The following is a 17747-nucleotide window of genomic DNA, read 5'->3' as shown; positions in this document are numbered from 1 at the left end:
CGTCATCCTGTGTTTATTCTAGTATCATATTCGTACAAGTAAGTAGTAACATTACAAACAAAGGTGTAATTTCAACAAGGACAAAGTTGAAACGGCTTCTAGAGTTTTGTGCCCGAGTAGTAGCGACCAGTTGGCAGCGCTGGCCAGGCACCATCGACCATCTCTGGATTGCGTCCTGTCACTTGGGCGTTCCTTTCGATCATGATGGTGTGCACCTACAACTCAGATGCTTACCAAAGCGAGCAACAACTCAACAACAACTCACCTGCATTCGTAACCCATGGATGTTGGCCCGCAAAGACATGACATCTTCGTTGAGCCGCATCGTTTCGTTGGCCAATGCAATGTCCGCCCGACGACCAAGAGAGTCTAGCGCGCTGTCCAATGTCACTACAGACTCACGAATACCGACCAAAGCGCCCTCAAGAGATGTGGATAAATTTAGCGGAGCTATCCGTTCAGTTCGCGACGCTTCCCAGCTGGATTGGGACGACGGAGAGGAGAATCCGGCTGCACGGTTGGAGGGCGTGTCTTCTGATGGGAAGTATGCGGCAAGGGCGTTGTAATCTTGGATTGGTGGCGTAGGATCAGACGTCGAAATAGACGACGACAGACCGCTGCTGGTTGACTGCCGGTCAGACGAATACCCAGAAACACCGTCAGCTCGATACCACGGGCCCAAAGCAGCCTTGGCCGATTGGAGCTCCCGTCTCAGTGTGTGTACTGTATCCTCAAGGGTCGCCATCTTATATCGTAAGATGTTGTTCTCTTGCTCAAGTTGAGTGTGTCTCGTGCTATTCAATGCAAAGAAGCCCGCGATGGCTTCGTATGGACAGGTCGATTTATGGGAGGATTCGAACAGAGATCGTGGCCCGTTCCAAGAACAGCCGTTGGGAGCTTGCACACAATCGACGATTGTCGCGGGACAGGTCTCCGAGTGTGAGGAAGCTTGGGCACGGGTTAAAGAAACAGAACAAGCTGTGCAAGAGGTTGTGTCTTCCTGGCATTCAGAGACATGCAACTAGATCAGTCAGATAAAATCGACGACAAGAATAAATTCACTTACTTCAAGATCGTCCAACGAAATTTCGGTGCCGCAGAGATCGCAGGGGACCAGTTTCGTTACGTTTGTGCAATCATGCTTTGCGAGGTCCTTGCGGTGCAGAGTTTCGTCACATTGACTGGTAGGGCAAGAGACTAGACTGAAGGGACAAGAGTCAAGGAGATGAGAAGTAAGCAGTTGTCTTTGTGTTGTTTGCGGGCATTCTGTATGGATGCATTCCACGATCAGTTCGTCCACTAACTTGAGTTGTGATCAGGAAAACCACGGAGACCGAAGAGCACGACGCCACTGACCGCGCGTATAATGGGATTGGTGGGAGTAAGATCTTCGAGCGAGAGCGGGGACCGATCAACAGGACACTGTTTTGCATGGTCGAGCGCTTGAACTAAACAAGTCCGACAGAAAGTATGTCCACAAGAGCGAGTGGTGACTGGGTCGAGAAACGGAGCACGACAAATGCAGCAGAGCTGTTAGCTGTTAGCTAATTCTAACACTCACCCAAAACGCAACAGACTAGATTCGGATTTGGTTCGCCGACGTAGTTGTACTGCATCGAAGTCAAAATGATGTGACAGGCGGGTCACACTCACCGATTCTTTCAAGTTTGATTGATAGTCCATGTCTGCTCTGAGCTCGTTCATCAAGCAACTCTACGTCTACGCGGAATCGAAAAATAAGCTAAGGAGGACCGGGTCTGCACCTCGTCCACCATTTACCACCCGTTGGTCTCAATGAAGAAAAAATCCTTTTCATTTCCGCTCATTACGGTTCAACCCTACTGGCAACAATTGTCTGGGTACACTTATGTGATCGATTCAACTCCACCACTGGCGGTACTCGATATGAAGGACCACTCCGCGTTACTGCTCGAAAACGGATTCGGTTTGTATCCATGGGGAAATGAGTTTGACAATGTACGATTATCACGACCAGGACTTGAGAGTTCTGATGGTAGCGTCACAAAAACCTCAAAAAGTCGATGCATTCGCTCATGAAGTAGCCTGACTTCGGAATGATTTTATTGGTTAATGTTTGCATTCAGGTGCGTATCTGGCCTCCTTTCACACTTATTAGTAACTGATATGGTGGGATGGCGACCAATTCCTCAGGTGCTGGCGCGTCTTTGTGGTTGACCTAAGGATAGAAGTAGGCGTGAATGAAATACGGTGGTCGGCGTCAATACTAATGGGAAGGGCCTCCAATATTGGATCCAGAGTGCTCGTTTTGTCGAGGAAGAGCTCGGTAATGTGTGTTGGCCAGGTTCCATCAGGTCTTGTAGACCTAAAACACATGTGGCATTAACAGCTCTGAATTGTGCTCATAACTCGGGCGTAATGGGTTGAATGCATTCTAAGCCAATGGTTATATGACCTTTTGAAGAATCCTAGTATTTTGCTCGTCTTTCCATATCTTATCTGATCGATCCGGCCTTATCAAGGATCAGAATCGCTGACTCATCAACCCCAGCTTGACCACAGGCTCTCAAGACGACCATGGCTGCTCTCACTCTCTCCTCCACTGTTCGACTCTCGACTGGCTATACCATGCCGCTCCTCGGCTTTGGTGTTTATCAGAACTATGATGCACGGCCAAGCTGTTTAGACGCTTTCAAGGCCGGTTACAGGCGAGTATAGTCGCAGGACAATGCTTTAGATACTTCTAAATTGGCCCATAGACATATAGACTCGGCTCAGATGTACCGAAACGAAGCTGCTGTTGGTGCGGCCGTGAGGGAAAGTGGGATCCCACGCGAGGATTTGTTCCTAAGTATGCAACGAAAGACTTTCCAGTTCTGAATCAGTTGTGATTAACCTTTGTTTTCAGCTACGAAGTGCGCTTCTAAAAGCCATGGTTATGAAAGCACCGTCAAGGGTGTGGACACATCTTTAGCGGCTTTTGGCTTCGGTATTTGCATCCTGCAACACTACAAATGCAGCCATCTTGATTCAAATTTCAGAGTACATCGACCTCTTCGTACGCCTCATTTTGACGCGTTTCTCGACTCCACCAACACACCATTCTGAAGCTGATTCACGATCCTCTCTCTGGAACTGAACGACGCTTGCAAACCTACAAAGCCCTCCTGGAGGCGAAGGCAGCGGGCAAAATTCGGACTGTGGGTGTGTCGAACTAGTGAGTGGTTTGTGGTCTCTTAACTGATGCTCTCACAAAAATTCTGCAGCAATGTCCACCACCTGGAAGAGATAAATAACGCCGGTTTTGAAGCACCCACCGTCAACCAGATTGAGGTATGCCAGGATTTGCTCCGCTCTTCTGTTGCAAAATTTCATCTTAGCTTCATCCTTTCTGCCAACAAAAGCCGATTGTCGAATATTGTCAGAAGAACGGGATCATAATTCAAGCTTACTGTCCTATTGTCCGCGGGCAAATGGACCACGAAGCCATTACTAAACTCGCGACCAAGGTATCACACTGAGACTCTTCAACCTCATGTTATTTTATATTCCTAGTTCAATCGTGATCCCGCGCACATTCTACTCCGCTGGTCATTACAGAAGGGGTAAGCAGATTTTCTGTTGTCACGGATAGTCTGATGCTGGCTTTAGATTTGTCCCTCTTCCTAAGAGTCAGACACCGTCCCGTATTGCCTCCAACGCCAATCTTTATGATTTCGAACTCGACGAGAGTGATATGGCTGCTCTCGATGCGCTTGATCGCGGGAAAGAGGGCGGTATTAGCTGGAACCCAGTCGACGCGCCTTAAAAAGTCAGCGCCAGTAGTGTATAGTAAGCCCAAATGTACAAACCAATATATCTATTCCCTACCACCAGTGGAGAATTTTCCTCTGTCGCATTTCAATACCACGCAACTGCAAGACAAAAATTGCTAAAACTGGATGTGAGAAGCCAAATATATGTTGAGATACGCGACCCTTAGATGAAGAAGGGCGAGTTCCTAGTTGTGCTGATCTGTGTCCTTGCACGTCAGCACGATTGGAGAGGAATTCGGCCTTGTGTTTTTGTATCTTTGGCGCACGTCCGAATACGAGTCTTGACTTGCTCAGAGCGAGAATTCTGATAGCGAGGTTCCAAAGCGCGTTGAGTTGATTGAGGTAGTACATGACAAATGCAATCCGTCTATTAGCTTACGACCGTGAGCTTGAATCTACTGAGCGTGCGGATCGCGTTTGAATAACACATTCAAGGAAATAAAAGAAATGCTTACATCTATCGAGGAGTTCTTGGACCTCTTTTACGGCGACTTTCCGTTCCTTACGCGCCTCCTCCCACTCTCCTGTAGAAATCGCATCTAGTCTGAGTAGTGCCTGCAACAAGAGCTCAGATAGCCTCAAGTGCTCTTTAGGTTGGGGTTGTGTCGAAAGAAGAAGCTTGTCAACAGCCGGAGAGAGATCTTGTCGGACAGTCGCAAGCTCAGATTGGATGGCAGAAATTACTGATTGTTCTGAACGGACAGCGGCCGGAGGAGGGGGGGTTGGCTTAAGCGCGGCTACCGGTGGTTGCCCGATTTCAATCACAGTTATCGTGGATGTCTCTCGAATGTGGTACGCGGATACTGGTTGCCTGATGAGAAGTAAGCGTCTCGGATGAGTGTAAGAACCCACTGGGTGTTTCTGGATCTTTCATTACCGCTCCCTTATGAATTAATTTGAAGTCGGTAAGATGAGTTATGTTGGCGATGGCTTCGCGAATGGCCTTCAGCGGAGTTTCAGGTGGAGGTAGAGGAAATGTATAGCGCTCTCTATTCCAGTGCACATTGACCATCGTTATTCCTTGTTTATACGCGTCAAGAGAGTTATTGAAAAGGTAAGGTCGTGAATCGTAATGCGTCGCACAGTTTGGAGGGGAGGGAAGTCGAAGGAGAATTCCCTGTCACTCTGCGTGTTACGCGTGACGTTATTCAGTCTCGCTCGTTCTACTTTGAAAGGCAAAGGCAGTTTTGCAATGTCGAAAAAGCAAAACCCTTTGACGAGCCTCCTTCAGCCCAAATCTCACAATGCAACACCGATCCCGCCGGGAATGCAAGAGAAAATGGCCGCTGTATGTTTTGATTCGATTCTTCTTATCTGTCTTTACCATGGTCTCAAGTTTGCTGCCGCAAAACGAGGCGCTACGCCGGGCATCGACGCGACAACAGCTGCCTTACAGCGTGCTACACTGAGCAATCCGGTCGATGCACCGAATCTCCGACCCGCCAACTCGTTTCCCGCATCACGCCCAAGAGGCGGTGGAATGATGGGTCGTCGAAAGCCGAATTTCACTCTCAAAGATATCGAGGGCGCTGGAGGTGCTGCTGGAGCCGGGCTTGGCGCTGGAAGACCCCCACTCCGCAATGATGCGGCCCCAGCCTTTTCCAACTTTTCTAAAATTGTGTATGTTTTTATTCCCTCCTTGTTGCCTTGCATCCAGCTCAGATCGAGCAGAGATCTCTCTGGTGCACTCAATTTCAACGGTAAAGCGGTCCTTCATGCAGATGGGGTGGATTTCTCCAACGGCGCATCGTTCCAAATTAATATGACGCAACTGCAACTTGATGAGGAGCTGGGCAAGGGTAACTACGGAACGGTGAAGAAGGTCCTCCATCGTCCAACCAATGTCTTCATGGCAATGAAAGTGCGTCTCTTATATGCTCCCTGCTCATCCGGTCGCCTCATTCACGGCAGGAAATACCGCTCGAACTCTCTCCCTCCAAGCTCGATGGCATCATTATGGAATTGGACATTTTACATCGAGCAGTAGCTCCCGAAATCGTAGAGTTCTACGGGGCCTTCACCATCGAATCGTGCGTCTACTATTGCATGGAGTATATGGATGCAGGTAGTCTAGACAAGGTTCTCGGCATCAAAACTATTCAGCAGGGTGGTGGCTGGGTGGGTGAGCTTGGCGAAGGAGCACCGGAGGATGTTCTAGGTCGCATTGCGTCAAATATGGTTAGAGGCTTGAAATTCTTGAAAGACAAGCTACAAATCATGCATCGCGGTGGGTGTGTCTACTTTGCTCTCCTCCCAAATTTAAATACTTCTAGATGTCAAACCGACAAATGTGCTCGTCAATCGCAAAGGACAGATAAAGTTGTGCGACTTTGGCGTCTCTGGACAACTGGACAACTCGATAGCGAAGACCAATATCGGATGCCAGACATATTTTGCGGTATGCCGTATCTCTTGAGCCCTTCGATCTATGTGACCCCAATCCACAGCCTGAACGGATTCAAGGAACAACAGCGGGAGCCGACGCCGAGGAAGCATTCAACACCTACACTGTTTCTTCGGACGTCTGGTCACTAGGGTTGTCCATGATTGAGATCGCGCTAGGCAAATATCCATATCCCCCAGAAACCTACAACAACGTCTTTGCCCAACTACAAGCCATCGTTCATGGAGAGCCTCCTCAGCTACCCGAGTCCAAGCCTCAATCAGACGTCGACCCACTCGAGGTGCACTTCAGTGAAAATGCGCGTGATTGGGTTCGGATATGCTTGATAAAAGACCCAGTTAAACGAGCGACATATGCTGATCTGTTGGACCATCCCTTCCTTGTCGAAGACTCCCAACGGGAGGTCAATATGACTGCTTGGGTTGCTGGTGCACTTGGACGACGAGAGCTGCAGGCTCGGCTCCGCCAAGATCTGCTGGACCCAGAAATTGCTAACGAGCCAGTTTCTGTGTAATCTGGACACAGTGAAGACGACGAATACCCATGACTTGTGTAGCATACAACAACTTTGGCCTGATACCCTAATCGCTTATTAGAAGGTCTTAACATTCCGTTCCTTGTGTATCCCAACAACAGTGTACTGATCATATCATACTTACTCTACGCGTTACCTTCAAACACGACGAGGCTCAACGCCTGAAATTAAAAATGTACTTCTATTTTTCGCTTCTCAGGTTATTTTTGCGCCTGTCAGAGTATATCAGTGACGCACTAACCCCACTCATTGCTCGCTCACCTTCTCTCTCGCTTCCATGCATCCTGGTCGTTTCATTCTCCTCGTCCTCCTCCCGCTGGTTGCTTCACAAACGATCACAACAACCGATGTGTAGGCCAACACTTTTTTTTTGCTTGTGACCGACAAAATGCTTTTATCAGCGCTGGCAACACAATTGTCGAAGTAGTAACTATCGACCCGGTGGCAGAGACTCCTACGACCTCAATACTGTACGGTCGACTTGTAAACTTTTCGCGCCTGCTGATATTGTTCCAAGAACAACGCTCCTTCCAACACCAGCGACGACTACTTTCACCACGACCCTACCGTGTGTTCCCAGTCTGACGAACCGAACACGTTGGCTTACTTATCCTAACCAGCGCTGGCCAAACTGTCGTTGAGGTTGTTGGAGTGGATGCTGATGGTAATACGCAGACAAACACAATGTCAGTTACACGCCGTTGATCTCGGCTTTGTTGACCAAAACAACATCTAGACAGACGATCCAGGCTGGTCCAAATGCGGCGACGACCACAACAGTCGTGGATGCGTGAGCAAAGATCTAGTTTCTGCTCTCGATTTCATATCTAAGCGACGTCATAGGGCCGGGGAGACCGTGGTCGAGGTCATTCAAAACGGAGCGACACAAACAATGTCAGAATATTTTGGAGATCTTGGATAGACTTTACTAAGTGAGACGGTAGACAAACTTTAGCTCCAGGCTCTGGGCCAGGACCTGTCGGTCAACCACCACAAGGCAATCCAGTCAACCCTGGCCAGCCGACGCCATTCACGTAGGCACTGTTTCTTGAAACCTTATGCTGAGATTGAACGAATTGAAGGTACACTACAACCAACGCAGCTGGCAACACGATTCAGGTCGTAGCCACCTTCACACCTTCGGTTGCGACAACCATTGCCCCGTCAGCTACTTTCAAAGCTACGGTCCTCAATTACTCGCAGTACCTGGCGAGTTACGCAACAAAAATTCAAACACAGGCGGCGAATGCGAATTCAAGGAATTCAGCTTCTTCGCTGAGTTGTAGTACGTGGATGGCCGGTGTAATGACTGGCTTGCTTGGTGTTATGTGGACGGCCTGAAGGGGTGGTTTTAACGATGGACTGACATTATTATATAATATACATACGGTACGATGCAGATAGAGTCATTATTCATTCATGAACCCTCTCCACGCTTTAGCCTGTTGAACTTGGGAAGCATTTCACGCAGGTATTCGGCATGTTTTCTGCGGAGATCGGCCTCTTGCAGTTTGCCCCGGCCACTCCAGGTCCTCCGTTCCGCAGCTGGGCCATAAATGACCGTATAGTCGTCCAGAAACTCGTCTTCTGTTGGTACGACCAGACAGCCAGCGCCAATGCTGCAGTATGACCCAATCCGGACGGTGTGGTGCACACGAGCACGCGTAGAAACAGTGTTGAAGTCGCCGACAGTCGGAGACTCAACCCGACTGCCTATTTCAAAGAGGTTGTCGTCGCCAATTCGCATGACTTCCTTTCTCCTGCGGTTCAAGGTCAGCTTTTGTCTGTGAGTGCCTCCCAGCCAATCACCTGTTCACAATTATAGCACCTTCCTCGATGATACACCCTGACCCGATGACTATAGGCCCCGCAATAGCAAATATGGTGGCTTTGGGGTGGACGATAGTGCCTAAGCAGAATTTGAGTGAACTGTATGAGCTAACGCGTGTGGTCCACCTGCGCCGACGGTTATGTCGCCTTTGAGTTCTACGTCCAGGCAAACAACTGCTCGAGAGTGGATCGTGAATTTGTCGCGTCTGGTAGATGCATTTGTAAAGACCGAGTGGTGGCTGAACAACCTTACATGGGGGCCATAATGGAAGAAGTCTGGGTGACAAGTCAAATCATATGAGTCAGGTAAGCGAAAGAAAGTTCTTGCTCTCTCCCCCCATCCCCCCCTCCACCATGTCGTTTTCCCCCCACGACAGTCAGTAAATTCAACCGGTTGACGATGACTGCCGCTGCTTATCTTTGAAATCAACAGTCTCCGCGCCTTTCGATTTTCCGAGGGAAGAGGAAAAGGTGCTCAAGTTCTGGGAGGAGATCGACGCGTTTCAGACAAGCTTGAAACTATCTGAAGGCAGGCCGGAGTACGCTTTTTACGATGGGCCTCCCTTTGCAACTGGATTACCCCACTATGGGCATCTCCTCGCTGGGACAGTGAAGGTACGGTTCATTGTTTACGAAAATTTCCCGCCGATTATTCAAGATCGCTACTTTTTCTAGGACATCGTTACCCGCCATGCTCATGCGAGTGGATTCCACGTCATAAGACGGTTTGGATGGGACACCCACGGACTCCCCGTCGAACATGAAATCGACAAGAAGCTCGGCATCACTGGAAAGGCCGATGTCATGAAGCTGGGGATCGATAAATACAACGCCGAATGCAGGAGCATCGTCATGCGCTATGCCTCCGAGTGGCGCAAAACGGTCGTTCGCATGGGCCGCTGGATTGACTTCGACAACGACTACAAAACGCTCAACATCACCTTCATGGAGTCCGTCTGGTGGGCATTTAGCGAACTTTTCAAAAAGGGCCTGGTATATCGTGGCCTGCGGGTACTGCCGTACTCAATGGGTCTCACAACACCAGTATCTAATTTTGAGGCCAACATGGACTTCAGAGATGTCAACGATCCAGCGGTCACTGTCGCTTTCCCTCTTGTTGACGACCCAAGTACCTCTCTCCTCGCATGGACGACGACTCCATGGACTCTACCTTCTAATCTTGCCCTCTGTGTGCATCCCGACTTCACCTACATCAAAATCCACGACCAGGAAAAAGACCAAAACTTCATCATTCACGAGCGCCTATTAACAACCCTCTACAAAGACCCGAAGAAGGCGAAATACAAAAAATTAGGGCAGTTCGTTGGCGTAGATATGAAGGGTTGGAGATACGTGCCGTTATTCGAATACTTTACGGAGAAGGTTCATGTCTTGCTCGCAAAGCATCCGTTACTAACGGTTTTATAGTATGAAGACCGGGCGTTTCGCGTTGTCGTCGACACCTACGTAACAGACAGCGATGGTACTGGAATTGTCCACCAAGCCCCTGCATTTGGTGAAGACGACTATCGTATCGCTCTTGCCAACGGAATCGTTCGTGACGATGAAATGCCACCCTGTCCTATCGATGACGCCGGCCGCTTTACAAGCGAAGTTCCTGACTTTGAGGGTCTGAACGTCAAGGCTGCAGATAGTCCCATCCAGAAAGTCATCAAGGGAAAGGGTCGCCTGATCGTACAGACGATGATGATGCACTCGTACCCTTTCTGCTGGCGGTCTAAAACTCCGTTGATCTATCGCGCTGTTCCCGGCTGGTTTGTCCGGGTGGCCACCATCACAGACGAACTCGTCGCCAACAACAAGGAAACACGATGGTATATTGGGCCTTGATTTTTTTGAGCAAAAACTTATGGGTGACAGGGTGCCGCAATTTGTTGGCGACAACCGTTTCGGTAATTGGCTCGCAAATGCCCGAGATTGGAATATTTCTCGTAATAGGTATTGGGGCACGCCCCTTCCTCTATGGGCTTCGGATGATTTCAAAGAGGTGCATCTCATCCATCGGCGTTGATTACGTTTGACATACCTTCACTAGCTCGTCTGTGTCGGCTCTGTTGAAGAGTTAGAACGGTTATCAGGCGTCAAGGGCATCAAAGACCTCCATCGAGAAAGCATCGACCATCTCACTATACCATCTTCGTCCGGCAATGGCAACCTTAAACGAGTCGATGAAGTTTTTGACTGCTGGTTCGAGTCCGGAAGGTTAGCATGAACTGTTCCGTTTTGCACCTTCTAACCCTTCTTTTCAGCATGCCATACGCGCAACTACACTATCCCTTCGAAAACAAAGAGCTCTTCCAAAACTCTTTCCCGGCCCAGTTCGTTTGCGAGGGTATCGACCAAACACGTGGCTGGTTCTACACATTACTAGTGCTTTCTACCCATCTTTTTGGGAAAGCGCCTTGGCAAAACCTCATTGTCACTGGACTTGTTCTGGCCGCGTATGTTTTCTTGCAATAGAGGCGGAAATCAGACTAATTCTGTGACAGGGACGGCAAGAAGATGAGCAAGAGTGCGAGGAATTATCCTGATCCTACGATCATCTTAGATAAGATGGGTGCTGATGCGACAAGGTAAGTTTGGTAAAATTGTGGATTTTCTGGTTGAAATTGGAGGCAGAATGTTCCTCGTCAACTCTCCCATTGTCCGCGGTGATAACTTGCGTTTCCGGGAAGAGGGTGTGCGAGAGGTCATCTCTCGAGTTCTTCTACCCTGGCTTAACTCCTTCCGCTTCTTCCTTGGACAAGCCACCCTTTTCAAGAAGACCCATGGAGAAGACTTTGTCTATAACCCGCATGCCCCAGTGCCAAACAATGTCATGGATCGATGGGTGCTCGCTCGGTGTCAGTCACTCATTCAGCTCGTCAAGGAAGAGATGGCAGCTTACCGACTCTATACCATCATCCCGCGTTTGCTCGACCTGGTCGACGAACTCACGAATTGGTACATTCGGTTTAACCGGAAACGACTGAAGGGCGAGGAGGGCAAAGAAGACACGCGTGTGGCGCTAAATACCCTTTTCGAGGCGCTTTTTACCCTCTGCAGGACAATGGTACGATTCTATTTCACTAGTTTCACTTAACACTCAACTTTTATAGTCCTCGTATACCCCTTTCATGACGGAGAACCTGTACCAGACTCTGAAAACTTTCATTCCTCAAGACCCCGTTGCTGGCGATGTCCGTTCGATCCACTTCCTGCCGTTCCCGGATGTGAAGGCGGAATATTTCGATTCTGATATCGAGCGTCAAGTCAAGAGGATGCAAGCTATCATCGACCTCAGCCGCAACATCCGTGAGACAAACAACCTCTCGCTCAAGGTGATCAACCCGTTCGGTTTGTAAGCCTTAACTGACTCGGCATAGACGCCGTTGAAAGAGCTCCTCGTCTTCAATGCGGACGAGCAGTACATCCGGGACGTGCAACCGCTGCAACGATACATCGAATCTGAACTCAACGTCCGCGATGTCGTCTTTAGCAGCGACGAAGCCGCGTCCAATATTCGCTATCGTGCTGTTGCTGATTGGACCGTCCTCGGTCGCAAGCTAAGGAAAGACATTAACCGGGTCAAGAAGGCATTGCCGGATGTGTCCAGCGATGCAGTCAAGGCCTTTATCGAAACGGGAAAAATCAGTGTGGACGGCATCGAACTTGTCACGGGCGACCTCACCGTCCAGCGCTACCTCGACATTCCTGCCGGGGCTCAAAAGCAGTTTGCGACAAACACGGACAACGATGTTGTCGTGCGCCTCGACATCCAGATCCACCCTGAGCTGATGGGCGAGTGGTTAGCGCGGGAGCTGACGAACCGTGTCCAGAAACTGCGCAAGAAAGCGGGGCTGCAGGCGACCGACGATGTCGATGTGTTTTTCCAATTCGAGGGTGGGGCCGGCGCAGACCTTTTGTCAGCGATTGCGGAGCACGCGGAGATGATCCGTCGCGTGCTTGGTGGCCTGCCTGTTGACGCGAAAGAGCGCAAGCCCGGGACAACGCTGGTGATTGAGGAGGAGCAGGAGGTCGCGGAGACCAAGTTCATGTTGTATCTCGTCAAATCTTAGATCGTATACTAATAGTCGGAGCCAAGGAGAAGAAGAACAATGTGTTGTGTAGGTAGAATAAAACGGCGTTAGTTGGTTTTTGAGAGTGAATGGCCTAAAAGTGCTATCATCCGGGAAATGATTGCAGGTAAAATTATTACAAAATAACTAACTATAAAGGTACATCAACGACAATTGCCGCATCTAGACTCTCGAATTCTTCGTGATCTATAGCCTGCTCGTCGTCGTTCTCTCCGACAAGCGCGATTCTGGTCTGAGCATCACCACAAGCGGAGACCTCAGGGTGCTGGGACATGTAGTCGAGTTTCAACTTCATAGTGCTCGATATGCCAGGATAATACCCGGCAAGGTCTTCACGTATTGCTGTAAAAGCACTCAGTAACTAAGGAAGCTTACCAGCTCGAATCTCACAAACTGGGCGCTTCTGGAGTTTTCTGTCTAGGGTTTCCATGATCGACAGGTCTTTGGCGGTGAATATCCACAGGTCGGGCTCGTCGCTCGAGCGGGGGCGGTATGCGTTGTAGAAGCTCTTCGCGTCCTCGGGGTCGTCAAATGACATTGTATGTGCTTCCAAAGACTCATCCTCCGAGGATTCACTGCCGCTAGCAACTTCATCCGCGTCCTCTTCGATTGTGGGTTCTCGGCAACCCTTCTTGCGCTTTTTAGTCGGGGAAGGTTTGAGCTTATCAGGAACAGGGATACTTACGAATGACATCCTCGAGTAGGTTCCGAAATATCGATTGCTGAGACTTCAAGATGCCCCAAGCAAACCGACTAAAAACGCAGTAGGGGTGGATCCGATTGGGTAATGAGATCACCTGAAGATGGTGCTCGTGGGCGAAGTCTGCAACTTCAGAGGTGAGACAAATGCACACAACATCGTGTCCAAGAGGAAAGAAGATAAAATGGCCTTGATCCATCAGAGGACCGTTGAGATCAGCTCGGAGAGTGAGGCAATTCTCCAACGAGTCGACGCTGGTAGACTTGGGTATGTATTGCGACATTTGATGAAAGTTCCACTGCCGTGCAACTTAGTCGAAACCAACCAAGTTCAACGACCACGCACCCATGTCCGACTGGTACTATCTCCCGGTATAAGATGACTGTTGTTTAATGCTGAAGTCGCCCCTGTGACTACACATTGGTGGCTATCGGCTGCTTTGACCAGCGCGCTGAGGGTTGACTTTGTTACCCCAGGCATTGTGGTGGTTGAAGACCCTATATTCGTCCAGCGGTCTGGGATTTTCGGTGGCGGCACCCACGCTAGAAAGGAGACGCAAATGGGATATGGCCTACAATCCATGTTTTAGTTGTGCGAAATGCAAACGACGCGCTAATATACTCGTCATTGTTAACGTGGTAGGTGTACTTCCCAGCGGGTAGAAGCAAATTCTCGTCAAGAGCAACATCATTGTGGGAGTGCCAGGGTCGAAGGATTCCTGGGCGATTATGTGCCAAAACGTAACAGGCGTCCATGATGAAAGCGTAGGGGAGGCCGTAGACGCCATGGGAGTTGGCATATGCGGCGAACGAAGCGATGCGCGGCCGAAAGGAATAGCCTGGGTGGTAGATGTCGAGAGGCTCCGAGGGCAAAGAGCTCGCCCGGCTGGCTTTGGCTCCAGTGATTATCGGGGTACCCATTCATACTTGGAGCAGCAGCGTGACATGTCACCTTGCAAAGGTCTACTCGTAGAGAAAGGAGACTAGTTGAGAAAGCGTCTTCGTGTTGGTTCCTTGAGCCTTGTGGTGTGCGAGAGTCACCGTGCAGGAGTCCACCGAAGGTTCGCCAGAAATCTGTATTTTTGAGGCCAATAATAATAAAACCTTGTGGGTTACTTGGGCAGTGGCCGATAACGCTAGTCTACGACCCAACCATGCGAATGATGTTCAAACACCGCTTCCCGTGGATTTTCAGGGCTCGATTCCAGCCAAAATATTTTTGGTGAACTCTAGCGGAGTGTCCTGAAGCCTGAGTGCAAGCGCCAGCTTGAATACTGAAGACAAAAGAGGAGCTGAACCACGAGTAAAGCAAGCCGATAGACAAGCCTCGGGCGAGCACAATGAATATCGAAGTAATAGTTACCTCCGAGGTTTGCTTCCGTGATCAAATGTGGCGATGACCTTCTTCCTTTACACCTACACAGAACAATGAACGCCCTACATACCTCTTGCTTCCGACGACCATGCAGCCTGGCTCTAGCGCAACGCCCAGCAAGAAGGTCAATGCGGCATACGACTTTGGGACAGCGTTCTTCTCGACGCTGACGCTGGCGGCGTCGATGGCGCCGCTGCCCTACCTGCAAGAGGCCGCCCAGTTGGCGGTGAACATCATCCAGATCCTCCAAGTTAGTCTTCCTTTTTTCTTAACAAGTTGTCTGACTGGGCCTCTAGAATGCGGACAACAACTTGGAAGAGTTCATGATCCTCGCAAACGACGCCTGCGAGCTCGTCGTCGCCATCTTGGCCGCGGTCGAAGTATTCCAGCGGGACGGCCTGGCGCTGTCGCCGCAGCTGGCGGGTAACATCGCCGATCTGAACGTGTGCGTTTCTCAAGGTTCTGTCCAGTCAACAGCATTGACCCCAGCCGGGATTAGGACACTGTCCAACATTTACAAGTTGGCCAAGAAGAACATCCGGAAAAGCAAGCTCTACCAGATCTTCCGGCATCGCACCCAGCTCCAGAAGATCGAGCGGTACCGGGCCCAGCTAAGAGTCGCTCTGGACAAGTTTGGGGTCAGTTCACACTCTTGATCTAGATTTTTCCACGCGGCTTATGGCTTTATGCAGCTTCAGTCCCAAATATCAATACACGAAAATGTGGTCCAGATTCTGAAGCAGGTCAAAGAGCGGGAGGAGAAGGAGGAGAACGATCGTCAGGCCAGACTAGCCGCTGCCGCCAAAGACAGCGTCGATGAACCCAAAAGCGCTCCAAACATACCCCCTCCAAAAAGCCCTCAGAAGAACGCATTCGGAAACGTCTTCGGCGGGAACATCGGAGGCAACGTCGACATCACGACTATAAACGGCAACTACACCAACCGACAGACGCTGAACCGGAATATCATCTCCAACTCATTCAACACGACTTACAGCTACCCCTCATGAACTTGTATTCGTATAATCAGGAAATAACCAACCGTTTTAATGATACCTAAACAACCACCAATGGTCATCGCTCTCAAAGTCCTCCCGAATGCAATACTTGACCGCCCATGGAGTCCACAGCTTAGGCTCCGGCTCCTCCATGTCCTCTTGATCGACAGAGAACAGCGAACGTTGTAAGCCAATCAGGCGCAACCGAGGTAAATCAGTCAGGAGGTCGGCAGGGTGGATGGGCACCGGGTCCTCACCTGAACTAAACAGCGACAAGAACGAGAGGTTTTCGAATTGTTGTAGCCTGTTAAGAATGGGGTACCACACCCTGACATGTGACTCGCTGAGCCATGGTATAGCCAGATGCAGCGCCTCGATGCGCGGCGAGAGCTGCTCTGCGAGGTGGACCGCGGCGGAGTCGTGGAGGTATTCATACCCGAGATGGAGTCCGAGAGCGCGTATGTTTGGCAGCTTCGCGATGACGTCTACAATCGCCAGGGCAAATTGTAACGCAAGCCCAGGCAGCCGAATATAAAGTCGTTCGAGACGGACTCGCCGCTCTAGAAAGTGGCGCAAGTAAGGGACAACGGTCAACCCAATGACTTCATCGTCCCACAGTTCACCGGATATTCTGAAGGTTGTGAGACGGGGAAGAACTCCGGGGTCGGCGGGCAGGCTGGCGAAAAATGAAGGGTCGACATGGCCCACGATAGAGAGGCCCTCTAATTGGCTTGCGTGGCGAAAGAGGAGCTCGGCGCCGACAAGCTCCCAGTCCGTAACACAAATGTCGAGTCGTGTCAGGTTGTTGCATAGACGGACCGAGAGGAGTGGCAAATGGGCCGAAAGAATGACTAGCTCTTGGATCGGATTCGATTCAACGACTGCCATAACGTCCCTCGGATCGCTTGCTGCGCCCGGCCACTCTGCGAAGATAGCGTCCACCTTTTGCTCCCGGACGTAGAAGAAAGGGATTGCTACTTGAAGAGCATTGAGTTGGCTGAGGTGGCTGATCAAGTCAGCATCTGGCAGTCTAACTGGGGTCAGAGGAGTATCAGGACACTTTACAATAAGTACCACTCACGACTGCAGGCGAAGATAACGGACGGACGGGGGAATGGAGAAGGCAACATGCAGAATCGAGGGGTTTTCTCCGTAGTAGTTCAAGTTGCGGAGATTCGGCATCGCGCTCAGCGCAAGGGCGAGTGTGCCTACCACCTAAGTCAATACTGTATGGGAAGGAAATGAGGCAAAAGAGCGCACGATATTCGAATATCTGGGGCCCGTCGGTAAACGCATGGACACTGAATGTCTTTATCACACGCGCAAAGGCGGGCGTGGTGATAATATGCAGCAGCATTTCCCAGGAGCGGTTGCTGCAGAACTCGGAGGTCTCAACCACGTATCGCTCGTTCTCGGTGTTGAGCATGTAGTACCCGTGCTCTCCGTGCATGAAATAGATTTTGACCGTGGAGAAGAGCAGGCGGAGCGCCACATCGTGAAGCAAGCGCGACACGCTCAGCAGCTTTTTGAGGTGATGGGCCGGGAGGGACTGCGCTATTTCCGCATAGAGTTCAACGGGTAGCATTTGTCTGCGTCTGAGCTGTTTAGGTGAGTCTGGTTGACCAAGCCATATTGTAAGGACAGTTTGCACTTTATCGAACGCAGTTGACGGTTGCAGACAGAAAGAAGAACGGCGTCACGCCGTGACCATTGACTATTCAACATACATATATCTTTCCTTCTCCATCAAAACGGATCGCCTCATTCGTGGCAGTTGCGAATCCGAGCAGCACCAAACTTGGGTCGAACGCCGCAAGAACAACCAGTCATGTCATTGGCCTCTTACACACAACTCAAACAGATTACAAATTATATCCCATTTACGCTTTGTCACGGTTTCTAGCGTGGACGCTGCCTTCAGAGGTCCTTGCTCGCTAGACTGTCATCAAACAGCAAGAGCTAGATTCGCTGTGTGCTACGACGGGCTATCTTCACCAACTTCATTCAACACT

At 50.2% G+C, this 17747-nt stretch overlaps 11 protein-coding genes across 11 annotated transcripts; 5 read left to right on the top strand and 6 right to left on the bottom strand.

Annotated features, from left to right (window-relative positions):
• Positions 1–98: 98 nt before the first annotated feature.
• MIND_00068500 (TRAF-type zinc finger protein) lies at positions 99–1616 on the bottom strand (the record flags this gene model as incomplete). Its single annotated transcript, XM_037357645.1, has 5 exons — positions 99–215; positions 266–1021; positions 1067–1303; positions 1357–1530; positions 1578–1616. 5 exons carry the CDS (start codon positions 1614–1616, stop codon positions 99–101), a joined length of 1323 nt encoding a protein of 440 aa, XP_037225555.1.
• Positions 1617–2556: 940 nt separating this feature from the next.
• MIND_00068400 (uncharacterized protein) lies at positions 2557–3787 on the top strand (the record flags this gene model as incomplete). Its single annotated transcript, XM_037357644.1, has 9 exons — positions 2557–2687; positions 2739–2830; positions 2888–2968; positions 3021–3037; positions 3090–3196; positions 3246–3312; positions 3360–3488; positions 3535–3584; positions 3631–3787. The coding sequence occupies 9 exons, from the start codon at positions 2557–2559 to the stop codon at positions 3785–3787; spliced, it is 831 nt and encodes a 276-aa protein (XP_037225554.1).
• A 382-nt stretch (positions 3788–4169) lies between these two features.
• MIND_00068300 (BAG domain-containing protein) lies at positions 4170–4911 on the bottom strand (the record flags this gene model as incomplete). Its single annotated transcript, XM_037357643.1, has 3 exons — positions 4647–4911; positions 4250–4597; positions 4170–4192 (listed from the first exon to the last, which is right to left on the bottom strand). Exons 1-3 carry the CDS (start codon positions 4804–4806, stop codon positions 4170–4172), a joined length of 531 nt encoding a protein of 176 aa, XP_037225553.1. The 5' UTR covers positions 4807–4911.
• A 27-nt stretch (positions 4912–4938) lies between these two features.
• On the top strand, positions 4939–6712 carry MIND_00068200 (Protein kinase domain-containing protein; the record flags this gene model as incomplete). Its single annotated transcript, XM_037357642.1, has 6 exons — positions 4939–5082; positions 5131–5414; positions 5466–5655; positions 5706–6021; positions 6068–6192; positions 6242–6712. The coding sequence occupies exons 1-6, from the start codon at positions 4987–4989 to the stop codon at positions 6710–6712; spliced, it is 1482 nt and encodes a 493-aa protein (XP_037225552.1). The 5' UTR covers positions 4939–4986.
• A 298-nt stretch (positions 6713–7010) lies between these two features.
• On the top strand, positions 7011–8074 carry MIND_00068100 (Protein kinase domain-containing protein; the record flags this gene model as incomplete). Its single annotated transcript, XM_037357641.1, has 8 exons — positions 7011–7084; positions 7135–7203; positions 7251–7301; positions 7354–7419; positions 7470–7523; positions 7577–7627; positions 7678–7767; positions 7816–8074. 8 exons carry the CDS (start codon positions 7011–7013, stop codon positions 8072–8074), a joined length of 714 nt encoding a protein of 237 aa, XP_037225551.1.
• A 76-nt stretch (positions 8075–8150) lies between these two features.
• On the bottom strand, positions 8151–8827 carry MIND_00068000 (Trimeric LpxA-like protein; the record flags this gene model as incomplete). The annotated part of the gene is made up of 4 exons (XM_037357640.1): positions 8151–8493; positions 8543–8642; positions 8690–8769; positions 8817–8827. 4 exons carry the CDS (start codon positions 8825–8827, stop codon positions 8151–8153), a joined length of 534 nt encoding a protein of 177 aa, XP_037225550.1.
• A 33-nt stretch (positions 8828–8860) lies between these two features.
• Positions 8861–12642, top strand: MIND_00067900 (uncharacterized protein; the record flags this gene model as incomplete). The annotated part of the gene is made up of 11 exons (XM_037357639.1): positions 8861–8939; positions 8997–9178; positions 9239–9946; positions 9992–10398; positions 10445–10571; positions 10620–10786; positions 10834–11025; positions 11074–11157; positions 11204–11636; positions 11683–11904; positions 11950–12642. 11 exons carry the CDS (start codon positions 8861–8863, stop codon positions 12640–12642), a joined length of 3294 nt encoding a protein of 1097 aa, XP_037225549.1.
• Positions 12643–12793: 151 nt separating this feature from the next.
• MIND_00067800 (uncharacterized protein) lies at positions 12794–13357 on the bottom strand (the record flags this gene model as incomplete). Its single annotated transcript, XM_037357638.1, has 2 exons — positions 12794–13005; positions 13054–13357. The coding sequence occupies 2 exons, from the start codon at positions 13355–13357 to the stop codon at positions 12794–12796; spliced, it is 516 nt and encodes a 171-aa protein (XP_037225548.1).
• Positions 13358–13693: 336 nt separating this feature from the next.
• MIND_00067700 (uncharacterized protein) lies at positions 13694–14283 on the bottom strand (the record flags this gene model as incomplete). Its single annotated transcript, XM_037357637.1, has 2 exons — positions 13694–13934; positions 13985–14283. 2 exons carry the CDS (start codon positions 14281–14283, stop codon positions 13694–13696), a joined length of 540 nt encoding a protein of 179 aa, XP_037225547.1.
• A 542-nt stretch (positions 14284–14825) lies between these two features.
• On the top strand, positions 14826–15747 carry MIND_00067600 (uncharacterized protein; the record flags this gene model as incomplete). Its single annotated transcript, XM_037357636.1, has 4 exons — positions 14826–14987; positions 15034–15182; positions 15237–15375; positions 15430–15747. The coding sequence occupies 4 exons, from the start codon at positions 14826–14828 to the stop codon at positions 15745–15747; spliced, it is 768 nt and encodes a 255-aa protein (XP_037225546.1).
• Positions 15748–15783: 36 nt separating this feature from the next.
• Positions 15784–17410, bottom strand: MIND_00067500 (uncharacterized protein; the record flags this gene model as incomplete). The annotated part of the gene is made up of 3 exons (XM_037357635.1): positions 16996–17410; positions 16817–16943; positions 15784–16765 (listed from the first exon to the last, which is right to left on the bottom strand). Exons 1-3 carry the CDS (start codon positions 17318–17320, stop codon positions 15784–15786), a joined length of 1434 nt encoding a protein of 477 aa, XP_037225545.1. The 5' UTR covers positions 17321–17410.
• Positions 17411–17747: the final 337 nt, after the last annotated feature.

Source organism: Mycena indigotica (assembly GCF_014461135.1).
Source record: "Mycena indigotica strain 171206Taipei chromosome Unknown Mind.scaff0001, whole genome shotgun sequence".
Taxonomy (NCBI): domain Eukaryota; kingdom Fungi; phylum Basidiomycota; class Agaricomycetes; order Agaricales; family Mycenaceae; genus Mycena; species Mycena indigotica.
The sequence above is the reverse complement of the archived record's forward strand: the minus strand, read 5'-3'. Positions and strand labels throughout refer to the sequence as shown.